General features: G+C 40.6%; 1 protein-coding gene across 7 annotated transcripts in view; it reads right to left on the bottom strand.

Annotated features, from left to right (window-relative positions):
• LOC311633328 (uncharacterized protein) overlaps positions 1-16,614 on the bottom strand; it is a 164,584-nt gene that overhangs the window by 65,425 nt on the left and 82,545 nt on the right. For 2 of the 7 annotated variants that reach the window (XM_084905819.1, XM_084905818.1), the window contains exons 3-5: positions 10,885-11,011; positions 4,870-4,943; positions 1,383-4,004 (exon numbers count right to left, since the gene is read on the bottom strand). The exons of 2 other annotated variants lie outside the window; for them this stretch is intronic. In XM_084905819.1, coding sequence (XP_084761945.1) covers positions 1,398-4,004; positions 4,870-4,943; positions 10,885-11,011 — 2,808 coding nt within the window. In that variant the 3' untranslated portion in view covers positions 1,383-1,397. Of the gene's footprint in view, positions 1-1,382; positions 4,031-4,869; positions 4,944-10,884; positions 11,012-15,626; positions 15,752-16,614 lie in introns of those variants that run through there. 3 more of the 7 variants (XM_084905817.1, XM_084905820.1, XM_084905823.1) reach the window with 3 other exon arrangements.

Here is a 16,614-nt window from a genome sequence, read left to right as displayed (position 1 = left end):
ATGAGGACATAAGTCTTATAATTAATAAGGCCTAATTTTATCATTCTCAATGAAGATTAAATCTATGGTTAAGTCTTTGGAAAAATACTTTTTTGTTTCTCCTTAGAATGATTCTTTTTTTAAAAAAATGTATTTTATTGATTTTTTTACAGAGAGAAAGGGAAAGGGATAGAGAGCCAAAAACATCGATGAGAGAGAATCATCGACCAGCTGCCTCCTGCACAATCCCCACAGAAGATGTGCTCGCAACCAATGTACATGCCCTTGACCAGGATCGAACCCAGGACCTTTCAGTCCACAGGTCAATGCTCTATCCACTGAGCCAAACCAGTTTGGGCAGAATGATTCTTTTTTTTTTTTTTTTAAACCATATTTTATTGATTTTTTTACAGAGAGAAAAGGAGAGATATAGAGCTAGAAACATGGATGAGAAACATCGACCAACTGCCTCATGCACAAGCCCTACCGGGGATGGGCCCGCAATCAATGTACATGCCCTTGACCGGGATCGAACCTAGGACCTTTCAGTCCACAGGCCGACGCTCTATCCACTTAGCAAAACTGGTTTTGGCTAGAATGATTTTTTTTTTTTTAAATGTGGGTGTTTTGAGTCCCAGTTCTTTTTTTTCTTTTTTTAAAAATATATTTTATTGATTTTTTACAGGGAGGAAGAGAGAGGGATAGAGAGTTAGAAACATCGATGAGAGAGAATCATCGATCAGCTGCCTCTTGCACACCCCCTACTGGGGACGTGCCCGCAACCAAGGTACATGCCCTTGACCGGAATCGAACCTGGGACCTTGCAGTCCGCAGGCCGATGCTCTATCCACTGAGCCAAACCGGTTTTGGCTAGAATGATTCTTAAAATGTGAACTAAGTTTGACCACACATTAAAGTCTTCCTCACATTTTCTACAGGCTTTTCTTCACTATAAAATCTCTGATGTTCAGGAAACTTTGATCTGAGGGTAAATGCTATAGCCCAGTGGTCTGCAAACTCATTAGTCAACAGAGCCAAATATCAACGGTATGATTGAAATTTATTTTGAGCCAAAATTTTTAAACTTCTTCTAATGCCACTTTTTCAAAATAGTCTCAACCAAGCCGTAGTATTTTGTGAAACAGCCACACTCAAAGCGCCAAAGAACTGCATGTGGCTTGTGAGCTACAGTTTGCCGACCATGGCTCTAGCCCATTCCCTAGTTTTGTAAGGTCTCTCTTTAGTATGAAGACTGTCAAGTACAGTAATACATGAATAGCATGGAAAGGCTTTTTTATATTTTACAAATTAATTTGGCTTTTTCCCAGAATAAATTCTGTGATATTCACTAAGTTCTCCCTGGTAAACACTTCTAATACTCCTCACATCTGCTACTCCTCACATCAGTAAGACTTCTCTCAAGTATGAACTCTTTGATGATAAGTAAGAGATGAAGAATGGCTAAAGGCTTTGCCACATTCCCTACATTTATAAGGCTTCTCTCCAGTATGAACTCTCTGATGTCGATTAAGCTTTGTGGACTCAGGGAATGCTTTGCCACATTCTCTACATTTATAAGGCTTCTCTCCGGTGTGAATTCGCTGATGATAATTAAGGGATGATGTTTTACTGAATGCTTTGCCACATTCCCTACATTTATAAGGCTTCTCTCCAGTATGAACTCTCTGATGTCGATTAAGCTTTGTGGACTCAGGGAATGCTTTGCCACATTCTCTACATTTATAAGGCTTCTCTCCGGTGTGAATTCGCTGATGATAATTAAGGGATGATGTTTTACTGAATGCTTTGCCACATTCCCTACATTTATAAGGCTTCTCTCCAGTATGAACTCTCTGATGTCGATTAAGCTTTGTGGACTCAGGGAATGCTTTGCCACATTCTCTACATTTATAAGGCTTCTCTCCGGTGTGAATTCGCTGATGATAATTAAGGGATGATGTTTTACTGAATGCTTTGCCACATTCCCTACATTTATAAGGCTTCTCTCCAGTATGAACTCTTTGATGGGTAGTAAGGTTGGCGGAGCTACCAAAGGCTTTGCCACATTCTCTACATTTATAAGGCTTCTCTCCGGTGTGAATTCGCTGATGACAAGTAAGTTGTGAGGGCCTACTAAAAGCTTTGCCACATTTTCCACATTTATAAGACTTCTCTCCAGAATGAATTCGCTGATGTTCATGAAGGGAGAAGGAACAGCTAAAGACGTTGCCATATTCTCTACATTTATAAGGCTTCTCTCCAGTATGAACTCTCTGATGTCGATTAAGCTTTGTGGACTCACGGAATGCTTTGCCACATTCTCTACATTTATAAGGTTTATCTCCAGTGTGAACGCTCTGATGCTTTTTAAGGGATTTGGACTGGCAAAAGGCTTTGCCACATTCTCTACATGTATATGGCTTCTCTCCAGTATGAACTTTCTGATGCCTAGTAAGGACTGAAGAGCTGCCAAAGGCTTTGCCACATTCTCTACATTTATAAGGCTTCTCTCCAGTATGAACTCTCTGATGTCGATTAAGCTTTGTGGACTCACGGAATGCTTTGCCACATTCTCTACATTTATAAGGTTTATCTCCACTGTGAACGCTCTGATGCTTTTTAAGGGATGAGGACTGGCAAAAGGCTTTGCCACATTCTCTACATGTATATGGCTTCTCTCCAGTATGAACTTTCTGATGCCTAGTAAGGACTGAAGAGCTGCCAAAGGCTTTGCCACATTCTCTACATTTATAAGGCTTCTCTCCGGTGTGAATTTGCTGATGATAATTAAGGGATGATGTTTTACTGAATGCTTTGCCACATTCCCTACATTTATAAGGCTTCTCTCCAGTATGAACTCTTTGATGGGTAGTAAGGTGGGAGGAGCTACCAAAGGCTTTGCCACATTCTCTACATTTATACGGCTTCTCTCCAGTGTGAATTCTCTGATGGTAATTAAGGGATGATGTTTTACTGAATGCTTTGCCACATTCCCTACATTTATAAGGCTTCTCTCCAGTATGAACTCTTTGATGGGTAGTAAGGTGGGAGGAGCTACCAAAGGCTTTGCCACATTCTCTACATTTATACGGCTTCTCTCCAGTGTGAATTCTCTGATGATAATTAAGGGATGATGTTTTACTGAATGCTTTGCCACATTCCCTACATTTATAAGGCTTCTCTCCAATGTGAATTCTCTGATGATAAGTAAGGAATGAGGAATTCCTAAAGGCTTTGCCACACTTTTCACATTTATATGGCTTCTCTCCTGTATGAACTCCCAGATGGTAAGTAAGGTGTGAAGACTGGCTAAAGGCTTTACCACATGCGCTACATTTGTAAGGCTTTTCTCCAGTATGAATTCTCTGATGACAATTAAGGGATGGTGCAGAAATGAATCCTTTGCCACATTCACTACATTTATAAAGCTTCTCTCCGGTGTGAGTTCTCTCATGATAAGTAAGGTTTGCGGACCATCTAAAGGCTTTGCCACATTCTCTACATTTATAAGGCTTATCTCCAGTATGAACTCTCTGATGCTTAATAAGGACTGAAGAGCTGCCAAAGGCTTTGCCACATTCTGTACATTTATAAGGCTTTTCTCTAGTATAAGTTCTATGATTTACAGTGCAACCAGAGAGCCAATTACATATTTGGCCAGAATTTTTACATGTATAAGGTTTTCCTCCACTATGGATTTTTTTCATTTTATTTAGATTGAATACTTGACTAAAGATTCTACCACAAGGATCCCAAATGTAAGCCTCCTCCCCAGTATGAATATTCTCTTGTTCATTATAACTTGAAGATTGTTGAAAAGACTGGACACATTTACTTCCTTTGTGTGTCTTCTCCACAATAGGAATAACCTGATGTATGTTGTGATTGGACATTTGGTCAAAGACTTTGCCACTTTTATAATGGTCTTCTGCAAGCTCACTTGTCCGATGATTAAGATATAACTCTTGCTTAAAATGTTTCCAATGTTTAATCCATTGATAACTGCTACCTTCTTTATGTGTACTCTGGTAATAATGGGAGAAAGAAAGACCTGTAGTGAGATTTATAATTTCATTAAACATGTACACTCATTCCATATGGACCATTTTGTGATACTCATTAAACCAAGATGGCTGTGTAAAAAAAGCTTTCCTAATTTATTGAAATTACAGATAAAAAAATAAATACAAAACATTGTCAGAGGAAGAAGAATAAATCCTTGTATAAAAGATTGCCAAATTGCCCAGCCAACATGATTAAGTGATTGAGCTTCGAAAGATAAACATGGTCATGGTTCCATGATTAGTAAGGGTTAATGATCTGACTGCAGGATCAGTCCCCAGTGGGAGGCATGCAGAGGAGGCAGCCAATGATTCTCTCTCATCATTGATGTTTTCCTCTCCCTGTTTCTCTCTCTCACTCTCTGAAATAAATAAAAAAAAATATTTTAATTTAAGGAATCATAAAAGATTGCCCAATTGTGCACATTTTAACTTTATAGGTATGTTATAAATCTATACATCTTAGATATGATTGCATGAAAGTTTAATTCCACCCTACATTTTAAATAATTCAAATAAATATTTACACTAGAGAATATGTGAATTCCTAGCTTTTGTAGATTTCCTTTCCAAGAATGCTAAACAATAAAAAGTTGTTGTCAATCTTCATGTATAGAAACACACTGATCTGCCAATGTTACTCATTTTAAACTGGAAAAATCCCAAATGCATAATACACCTGACTTCTTAAGGTAACAAGAATTTGACTATAAGTGTTCCAGATTAGTTCTGTTTCAATTAATATCCTCCCTTCTTATCATATTCTTCCTCAAATTCCAAGGCTTTCATTAAGTGTACATTATGAAGGCAACACCTTTTTACATCTCACCAGTATTATTTCAGGGAATAAATCTTGTATTTCAGGCTTTGGCATAAGGATCTGGTTATCTTTAGATGACATAGCTGAAAAAAAAAAACAAAACACACACACACACACACACACACACACACAAGTTTTTAAGTTTTGACAATCATGTCAGTGAACTTTGAAGTTAACAGCACATATTCATCAAATTACATTTTTTTAAAAAATATATTTTATTGATTTTGTACAGAGAGGAAGGGAGAGATAGAAAGTTAGAAAAATTGATGAGAGAGAGAGAGTCATCGATCAGCTGCCTCTTGCACACCCCCTACTGGGCATATGCCCGCAACCAAGGTACATGCCCTTGACTGGAATCGAACCCAGGACCCTTCAGTCCCCAAGCCGACGCTCTATCCATTGAGCCAAACCGGTCCCGGCCAAATTACATTTTTTAATACTCCAAGAGCATGAAAAAAATTCAATCAAAGCTCAAGATAGGTACAATGAGGAAAACTCACATCAAAGAGGGGCAATAAGTTCCTTATATTTTCCAATAATATCTGATTAAAACCCCTGGCACACAATGGCAATATTACAAAAACACTCCCAATGTCCAGTTACTTCACTGGAGAGAGAGCGATGAGGGAAGTGCATATTCAATGTCCTCCCTATTTTGAAACTTCTTGAACAACAAGAAGTGCGAACACAGATTGAGAACAGAATGGCAGTATATGATGAGAGTCCTGTAGTGGCTGCTACAAGGAAACAATGAGAAATTGAGAACCACAAACAGTGGTAATGAAGATGTATATCAAGACTAAAAAGATACCAAAACCGGTTTGGCTCAGTGGACAGAGTGTCAACGTGCGGACTGAAAGTTCCCGGTTCAATTCTGGTCAATAGTATGCACATAGGTTGCAGGCCCATCCACATAAGGAGGTGTGCAGGAGGCAGCTGATCGATGTTTCTCTCTCACTGATGTTTCTAACTCTCTCTCCCTCTCCCTTCCTCTCTGTTAAAAAAAAAAAAAAAAAAAAAAATCAATAAAATATATTAAAAAAATAAAAATACTAGCCGAAGCCGGTTTGGCTCAGTGATAGAGTGGCAGTCTGCGGACTGAAAGGTCCCAGGTTCGATTCCGGTCAAGGGCATGTACCTTGGTTGCAGGCACATCCCTGGTATGGGGTGTGAAAAGGCAGCTGGTCGATGTTTCTCTCTCATCGACGTTTCTAGCTCTCTAACGAGACCATCTTAACTGGGAAATTAAACAGACAACCGAACCAAGAATACAATAGTGAAAACTGTTGATAGAAAGTAGAATTGATTCCACAGATGGCTATTATTTGTCTCCTCTTATAGAAAAAAATGTTCAAAAGACTGCTTGTTTACAATTCTGAAATCTCTACAAAATATAAGTCATGCATAGAAACAGAAAAAGTGAATCATCAAAAATACAAAATAAAAGAAATCAAATGAGCCGAAGCCAGTTTGGCTCAGTGGTAGAGCGTCAGTCTGGGGACTGAAGGGTCCCGGGTTCGATTCTGGTCAAGGGCATGTACATTGGTTGTTGGCACATCCCCAGTGGGCGGTGTCCAAGAGGCGGCTGGTGGATGTTTCTCTCGTCAACGTTTCTAGCTCTCTCTCCCTTCCTCTCTGTAAAATATCAATAAAATATATTAAAAAAATATAAAATAAAATAATGGAACTAAATATCTTAAAGCCAAAAAGGTGGGGAAAAAATAAAAACTCCATAATATCACCAAAAATATTATATAACCAAAGTAAAAATACGATAAAATAGTACTTTATAAACAACACATCAAAAGGTGAAATTAAAAAACATAATAGCCAAATTAAAAAATACAGTAGAGGGATCCAAGATGGCTGTGCCCAAGTAAACACCTAGCCGGAGCCGCACACAACAATTTCAAAAAAATACAACTAAAATATGAAATGGACATTACCCACAACTACAGGAAAGTCGACTGACTGGAAATTCTACGAGAAGCAAGGAGAAAACCAGAAGGAAGCGTAGAGGAGCTGGAAAAGCCCAAGGTACGGAGACACGCAGCATAGGCGGAGAGGACGGAGCCGGAGAGGAGGGAGGCCGAGTGCCTGGCTGGCATTCCCTAGAGAGAAGGAGATAAAACTCCGACTATGCTGGGCCACAGTTGTGACTGCTCTGAACCCCAGTTCTAGGCCAGACCCTGGGGACCCAGGCTCATCCATAGGGAGCTGGGCTGTAAGGCGGAACCCCGGGGAAGCGGTACCCCGGGGAAGCAGTGAAAGGAGGTCCCGGAGGCACTCACATTGCGCGCAGAGAAGGGATGGTCGGCTGTGCCGCGGGATTGCCCTGGCCGGAAGGAAACTGGGGCTCCAGTCTGCTCTGAACGCCACCTCCACTCCACTTCCAACTGAACTGAACCCCAATACCAGGCTCATTGGGGGAGAGCATAGACTGTTTGGCAGCAGGCGAAAATCGAGGGCACCTTTCTCTCAGAGGCGCTTTGCAGCGAGTACTGAAGGACGCTGAGACGCAGGAGCCGCATAGGGCGGGGCTGACGGAGGCCAAGGCTGTAGGCTCCACCCTAAATCCCGTCCCATCTGTAACTGCAAAATGTGACAACGAAATAGATCACAAACGAAAGAAATGGAGGACAAAAAGAGACTGGATATAGAGTTCAAAACTACGCTTATAAGGTTTTTCAAGAATTTCCTAGAAAAGATGAATAAGACGTATGAGGATATGAAAAGAGATCTACTAGAATTAATAAGGAGTCAACAAGAAATGATAAGGGATCAACAAGAAATAAAGAATACATTGACTGAAATAAAAAATATTATACAGAGTCCTAAAAACAGAATGGAAGACCGCAAGAATCAAGTCAAAGATTTGTAATATAAAGAGCCAGAAGATACTCCTCCACATAAGCTAGAAGGCAAGAGAATCCAGAAAATTGAAGATAATGTAAGAGACCTCTGGGACAACTTCAAGCAAACCAACATCAGAATTATGGGGGTCCCAGAACATGAAAGAGAGCAAGATATCAAAAACATACTGAAAGAAATAGTGACAGAAAACTTCCCCCACCTGGTGAAAGAATTAGACTTACAAGTCCAGGAAGCACACAGAACTCCAAACAAAAGGAATCCAAAGAGGACCACACCAAGACACATCATAATTAAAATTCCAAGAGCAAAAGACAAAGAGAGAATATTAAAAGCAGCAAGAGAAAAGAAGGTAGTTACCTATAAAGGAGCACCTATACGATTGTCAGCTGATTTCTCAACAGAAACCATGCAGGCCAGTCGGGAATGGCAAGAAATATTCAAGGTGATGAATAGTAAGAACCTACAGCCAAGGATAATCTATCCAGCAAAGCTATCACTCAGAATCGAAGGTCAGATAAAGAGCTTCACTAATAAAAAAAAGCTAAAGGGAGTTCTTTCAGAAGAGAAAGTAAATAAAGATAAAAATTATGAACAACAAATACATAACTATCAACAAGTGAATCTAAAAACCAAGGAAATTAAAAAAAAAAATCTGATGAACATATTAATTGTTGAATATAATAGAATCAGAGGTATGGAAGGGGAGTGAACTGACGATTCTTGGGGAAAAGGAGATAGGGGGATGTGGGAAGAGACTGAACATAAACTGTGCACCTATGGATGAGGACAATGGGGAGTGCTGAAAGGGCAGAGTGTGGGGTGGGAACCTGATGGAGGAGAGGAATGGTGGGGGTGAGGGGGAAGGAACATTTGTAATAATATGAACAATAAAAACTTATTTAAAAAAAAAATACAGTAGACTAAATAACAAAAGACATTTTCAACTTAGACCATCAAAGAATTTTCCATAAAATGGTGGCTCAGTGGTTGAGCTTCGATCTATGAACCAAGTGGTCAAACTTTGGTTCCATGGTAAGGCACAGGCCTGAGTTGAAGGCTAGACCCCCATCATGTAGGAGACAGCTGACCGATGATTCTCTCTATTCACTGGTATTTCTATCTCTTTTCTCTGAAAATAAAATAATCAAAGAACTTGTACATATTTCATCAAAATTTAAATAAAATCCAAAATAAAAAAAACAAAGAACTTATATTTCATAAAAAAAAAAAAATTCATTAAAATTTTGATTAAGAAAACACAACAAACATGTGGAAATATAAAGAGAATTTAAGAAATTCCTAAGACACTAACAAGTCGACCTCCAAGAAGATACCAAAAAGTATTAGATAGCTTATATAAAAAAATCATTTAAGATCCTGACAACTGGAGAAAGTGACATACAAATGCCTCCTGCAATGCCCCTACTGAGGATTAAGCCTGCATCCTAGTCATGTTCCCTTGATTGGAATAGAACCTGGGACCCTTCAGTCCACAGGCCCACATTCTATCCACTAAGCCTATCTGCCTAAGGCATATAGGAAAGTTTTTATGACATTTGATTTTATATTGTAGCACTGAATGGAAAGGTAATCAAAATAATCAAAAGGCATTACACACCAAATAAAAATAACTTCACATTAAAGCAAATTCTTAGTGCATTAAAAATACAAGCTGTGCCGAAACTAGTTTGGTTCAGTGGTAGAGCTTCGGTCTGCAGACTGAAGGGTCCCGGGTTTGATTCCGGTCAAGGGCATGTACCTTGGTTGCGGGCACATCCCTGGTAGGGGGTGTGCAGGAGGCAGCTGGTCGATGTTTCTCTATCATCGACGTTTCTAGCTCTCTATCTCTCTCCCTTCTTCTCTGTAAAAAATCAATAAAATATATTTTTAAAAAAAATACAAGCTGTGAAATGTGAAAAAAAAATTTCTACAAAGCAGATTACCTGATAAGTAGTTAATATTCCAAATATATGAACACCTTTTAAAAGTCAACATGAAAAAGGAAGTAGCACAACTTTAAAAATGTCCAAAGCTATATGGTTAACTACTTTACAAGATAGAAGGCAAGAACACACAATAGATAAAGACAGATTTTTCATCAAGTAGGGAGACAAAATGGAACAGATACATGCAAAAATAATAAAACTAGATCCCGTTCATAGGCCACGAACTAAAATGAACTCAGCGTGGAACTAAAATATAAGACCTGAAACCATGAAAACACTGTCAGCATTATCAATGAACTTTACCATCACTCTTAAAAAATACTGGTTTGCATATATCTTCCTAGGCATAACAAAAAAGTTAAAAAATAAAGAAATGAGACTACAAAAGAATAAGTTTGGCATAACAAAAGAAACTATAAAATAACAAAAACAACAGCCCAGCAATGTTACATCCTAAATAAAGATACAAATTATGTGAGGAATTCACACAGCTTAATACCAATGAGACAAACAACATTATTGAAAAATGGACAGAGGACCTGAATGGTCATTTCACAAACAGAACATAAAGATGCACAATAGACATATTAAATGAAGTTCAACTCATTTATCACCAGAGAAATGCAATGGACACCTCCATGAAATACCACCAAACACCTAACAGAATGCCAATCATCCATTAAAAAAAAAAAAAAGTAATACCAATGAAGTGGAGAAATGACAACATTCATGCAGCAAGATTATAAACACATTAGATGCTCAGTGCATAAAATTCTTGCACTGGGGGCCTGTGTCCTTCAGCCCAGTCTGCACCCTATCCAACCTGGGACCCCTTGGGGGGCTTTCTGACTACTGGTTTAGGCCCAATCCCTGTAAGACATCACCCTCACCAAGTCGGGTGTGCTGGTTCCCACACGCTCACCTACCTGCCTGCCTGATTGCCCCTAACCGTTTCTGCCTGCCAGCTTGATCGATGCCTAACTGTTCCCCTGTTGGCCTGACTGCCGCCTACTGCCCTCCCCTGCAGACCTGGTAACCCCCAAATGTGCTCCCTCCGTAGCCCTGTAACCCCCAACTGCCCTCCCCTGCTGACCCAGTTGTCCCTAACTGCCCTCCGCTGAAGGCCTTAGAGAGGTTAAAATAACATAGGAAACCAAGCCCTGTGGGTGGAGTATTAACTCGGGAAGGAAGTCACCCTCACCCAGGGAGGCCAGGTTGCTGCAGTTCTCCAACATCACATCCAGGTACAACTTCCGCTGAGCTGGGTCCAGGCACTCCCACTCCTCCTGAGAGAAGTCTATGGCCACATCCCCGAAGGACAACGGTCCCTGAAAGAAAAGACAGTTACCAGAGGTCACCAGAAGAGATCACCATGTCACCCAACATGAAAACAGTGTCAGGAGAAGAGGTTTGAACCTAGGGGAGTATCTTGAATTATTCAATGGATCACTTTTCCCCAGTGAACATTCTCTGATGTGTTTTCTAACACCGACACATGAGGATAACACATGCCCACAAATCCACGGTACAATTATGTTTCAGGAAAATAAACTTTAAAATTAAGGCATGCTAGCCTAGGACATGAAGGGTCCCAGATTTGATTCTAGTCAAGGGCACATGCCTGGGTTGCGGGCTGCGTCCTTCTGGGAGTATGCAGGAGGCAGTTGATCTTTGACTCTCATCATTGATGTTTCTATCTCTCTCTCTCTCATATCCCCTCTCTTTTCCTCTCTAAAAACAATTTTAAAATTTTGAAAAATATATTTCATTGATTTTTTACAGAGAGGAAGTAAGAGGGATAGAGAGTTAAAAACATCAATGAGAAACATCGATCAGCTACCTCCTGCACACCTCCTACTGGGAATGTGCCCGCAACCAAGGTACGTGCCCTCGAGCAGAATCGAACCTGGGACCCTTCAGTCTGCAGGCCGACACTCTATCCACTGAGCCAAAACAGTTAGGGCAATAACAATATATTTTTAAAGAATTAAATAATGTACACAGGAACCTGGATTTCTGAGTACCGTATTTCCATCACTCAGGGTAAGTGGTGTATATTTCTCAGCAAGAAATGCCATGCTGGTTGGAAATATATGGACTTCTTCTCAAGTGTAAAACAGACCACAAGGAAACGAACTTTTGTATAAATATAGATTGTGATCCAGGTTCTGAGATGGTACTTGTGATTCCACATATGTAACAGGCTCACTTTTTACTTGTGATTTCAATGTTTCTGATCCAGAGAAAGTGAAAACAGAGAAAAAATTTCATACAGAACTTTAAACTAAAAGGGTATGTTAATGCAATTCATTTCTCATGGAATAGCACATATAGGAACCATAATCCTAGTGGAAAAGTTACTATGAGTAATCTTTTTTTATTTTTAAATATATTTTATTGATTTTTTACAGAGAGGAAGGGAGAGAGATGGAGAGCTAGAAACGTCGATGAGAGAGAAACATCGACCAGCTGCCTCTTGCACACCCTCAAAGGGAATGTGCCCGCAACCAATGTACATGACTTTGACCGGAATCAAACCTGGGACCTTTCAGTCCGCAGACCGATGCTCTACCACTGAGCCAAACCGGTTTTGGCGACTATGAGTAATCTTAAAACAAGATTATTCTGCCTGGTCCAGCTGGTGTGGCTCAGAGTTGCCTGCTAACCCATGTACCAAAAGGTCACTGGTTTCATTCCAGATCTGGACATACAACCAGTATGAGGGTTCAATCCCCAATGTAGGTTGTATAGAAGGCAGCTTATCAATGATTCCCTCTCATCAGTGATGTTTCTCTCTCTCTCTACCTCTGTTTTTCTCTGAAATCCATAAAAATGTACTTTGGGGGAGGGGGAGAAAAAAATATCTGAAATAAAGTTAACAGTTTAGGCGCAGAGACACACATTTTACAACTATGAAATCGAGATGATTTATTGATTTTGTAAGTCTCATGGATGTATTTGTGTATGATCCACTTTGTGTTTTATGAAAATAATGAGAGAAACATAAAGATATAAAAACAAGTTAGATCTTTTGTTTCCTTTTATGGTTGTAAATCCTCACCTCAGGAGATTTTTTTCCATGGATTTTTGGGGAGGGGAAGGCAGGAAGGTTGAGGCATGAAAGGGAAAGGAGAGAAAGAGAGATAAAGAGATAGAGAGAGAGACACACATCAATGTGAGAGACAAAGACATATGTATTGGTTGCCTACCACAAGTACCTATAACTTACTTGCCCTGGACCAGGAATCAAATCTTCCACCATTGATCCACAACAGCTTGGTAAACTAATTTTTCTTATTAGCACATTTCTTTCAAAATTTTTGTGCATCATTTATTTATTTTTATTTTTAAATAACTCTTTATTGTTCATATTATTACAAATGTTCCTCATTTTTCCCCCCTCCATTGCTCCCCTCCACCAGGTTCCCACCCCACCCTCTGCCCTTTCCTCACTCCCCCCCCCACTGTCCTTATCCATAGGTGCACAGTTTATGTTCAGTCTCTTCCAGCACCCCCTACTCCCCTTTCCCCCCAAGAATTGTCAGTCCACTCCCCTTCCATACCTCTGATTCTTTTATATTCACCAGTTAATATTGTCCATCAGATTTTTTAATTCCCTTGGCAGTGATGCACTCAAGCTTTTTTTTATTTGTGAAGCTCTTTATCTGGCCTTTGATTCTGAGTGATAGCTTTGCTGGGTAGAGTATTTTGGGCTGTAGGTACTTACTATTCATCACCTTGAATATTTCTTGCCATTCCCATCTGGCCTGCATGGTTTCTGTTGAGAAATCAGCTGACAATCGTATAGATGCTCCTTTATAGGTAACTGCCTGCTTTGCTCTTGCTGCTTTTAATATTCTCTCTTTGTCTTTTGCTCTTGGAATTTTAATTATGATTTGTCTTGGTGTGGTCTTTTTTGGATCCCTTTTGTTTGGAGTTCTGTGTGCTTCCTGGACTTGTAAGTCTAATTCTTTCACCAGGTGGGGGAAGTTTTCTGTCACTATTTCTTTCAGTATGTTTTTGATATCTCGCTCTCTCTCATCTTCTGGGACCCCCATAATTCTGATGTTGGTTCGCTTGAAGTTGTCCCAGAGGTTTCTTACATTTTCTTCAACTTTCGGGATTCTCCTGTCTTCTTGTTTCTGGGGAGGAGTGTCCTCTGGTTTTGAACTCTATATCCAGTCACTTGTCCTCCATTTCTTTCATTTGTGATCTATTTCCTTGTCTCGGCATTTTCGCTGCTTCCCTGGGTCAGTAGGGTGGCTTTGTGTGCTAAGGTGTCCTATATGGTTCAGTGGGTCAGCCTCCAAGTAACCTGAGGTGGACACTCTTGGTGCACCCCTTTGTGTACTGTGTGTACAGCCTTATTGTAGTTAAATCTTGATTGTTGTTGTTATCTCTGGGAGGACCTGACCTCCAGGCCAATTGGCTGTGAGGATCAGCTGTGTCTATGCCGGGAGACAGCCTTATTTGACTAGACTTGGAAAATTGCAAAAGCCTCTGTGCTCAGATTGGATGGGGCGGAGTTTGAATGGAGCTTCCAGCCTTGGCTTCCCCTCAGCTCTGCCCTATGAGGTTCCCGACTCTCACTGTTCCTCAGTGTCCTTAGGTACTCGCTGCTTTGGTACTTGCTGCAAGCACCTGTGAGAGAAAGGTGCCCTCAAGTTACACCCGCTACCAGACAGTCTAGTCTCTCCCGCAATTAGTCTGGAACTGGGGTTCAGTGCAGCTGGAAGTAGGGTTCAGTGCAGTCTGGAGCTTTTGTCTCCTTCCCGCTAGGGCAATCCAGCGGCACAGTCAACAGTCCGTCCTCTGCGCGCAGCATGCACGTCTCCGGGACTCTGCCTTTCACGACTCCACTGAATTTCCGCCTTACAGCCTAGTTCCCTCTGTATGAGCCTGGGTCCCCAGGGTCTCACCCAGAACTGGGGTTCAGTACAGTTGGAACTGGGGTTCAGCACAGTCCGAGCTTTTTATCTCCTTCCCACTAGGGAACGCTGCCCCCTCCTCTCCAGCTCAGTCCTCTCCCACATGCACACCGTGTCTCTGTACCTTAGGCTTTTACAGCTCCTCTGATTTTCCTTCTGGTTTTCTCATTCCATCTAGTTGTAGAATTTCCAGTTAGTCAACTTTCCTGTAGTTCTGGATAATGTCCATTTTGTATTTATTTGTATTTTTAAAAAATATATATTTTATTGATTTTTCATAGAGAGGAAGTTGAGAGGGATAGAAAGTAAGAAACACTGATCAGCTGCCTTTTGCACACCCACTACGGGGGATGTGCCCGCAACCAAGGTACATGCCCTTGACCGGAATCGAACCCGGGACCCTTGAGTCCTCAGGCCAACACTCTATCCACTGAGCCAAACTGGTTTCAGCTAGTTGTATTTTTTTTGAAATTGTTGTGCAAGAGTGCAGTTAGGCGTTTACCTATGCCGCCATCTTGGTTTCTCCTCTTATGCACCATTACATATACTATGTGGTATAAATTTAATGAAACTGGATATACAATATCATTCTTGAAAACTTTCTAGGAAATACAAAAAAGTGATAGTATTTGCACAACTTTATTAAATGTCTATTACACCCTTATTACTGAGAAAGGGAGACTACTAACTCTATAGTGAGGGAGCACCTCTGTCACATGAACACCAGGTGGACTGAATAATAAGTATAAGGTGACTGAGACCACAGAAGGTCAGGTCATCCCTGCTGTGACATATTACTGGCAAAAATACATCAATAAAGGAATAATTTTGCCGAAATTATCACAAACTTTAATTTTTGCAAGTGTTAATCCACTGTATCTCTCATGTTCTGTAAACTAACAATAGTACATTTATCTATCAAGGATTTCACACTAATCCAGTGAGCAAGTCTCTCCTATTTGCCTTTCTATTCAGAAAGTTCTGAGTTATTCTGAGAAGATGTGCATCTTCTTACCCATGTTCTAGAGCTGATGCTGCAGCCACTTGAACCTAAGACCTTCATTTGCCTTCTTCAGTGATATGTGAGCCTCTGACCCATCCCAGTAGGGATGTTAGACATGGCTGCCTTCCAAGCTTTATCTGTCACAAAAGGGATGTTCTGATTAGTTGAAAGTCACTAAATAAATGTGGGAATGCTTCCTGCTATCAAAATGAATACAGACAAGCCAATGGACAAAGGAAGAAATTATAGCTGGCCCAGTGTGGCTGAGAGGTAGAGGGTTGACTTATGAACCAAGAGGTTAGGGTTGAATTCCTGGTCAGGGCACCTGGTTGGATTCCTGGTCAGGTTTCAGACTTGATACCCAGTGCAGTATGGGGTGCAAGAGGCAGGTGATCAATGATTCTCCATCCTGATTGGTATTTCTGTCTCTATCCCCTCTCCTTTCCATTCCGAAATCAATAAGATATATTTTTAAAAAGAGAGGTAAAAAAAGAAAAAGAAAAAGAAAACACACACAAAAAAGAGAGAAATACAGAAACTGTTGACATTGACTATCCTATATAAAACTCTAAATAGGCAAATCAACCAACCTGGGGAACAACCAGTTGTTATGACATAAACTGACAACCAGGGGGCAGTTGTTCAACACAGGAGCATCTGTGCCCTGAGTGTTCTCAGTAGAGCATCTGCTCATTGAAAGGGAGACCGGTTGCTATGGTGGCAGAGGGTGGGAATGGACAGCAGGCGGCCCCTGACCACCACCCAAGGCGGGTGCTAGTGGAGACTCACCAATGGCCCCATCAGTCACCCCACAGATCGGCCATGATTGCCGGCCAGGCTTAGGGACCCGACCCCATATATTAGGATCAGTCTCTTAGATTTAAAAATTAAAAGTGAGAAAGGCTACTCTAACACTGAAAAAACAGGATGATGCAGCATTGACACGACTGGACTCTAGCTTATAGATTTTGTGGTCAACCCTGATTCTCATAACTTATAA

This window comes from Pipistrellus hanaki (genome assembly GCF_964339955.1).
Source record: "Pipistrellus hanaki genome assembly, chromosome: 15".
NCBI lineage: Eukaryota > Metazoa > Chordata > Mammalia > Chiroptera > Vespertilionidae > Pipistrellus > Pipistrellus hanaki.
The sequence above is the reverse complement of the archived record's forward strand: the minus strand, read 5'-3'. Positions and strand labels throughout refer to the sequence as shown.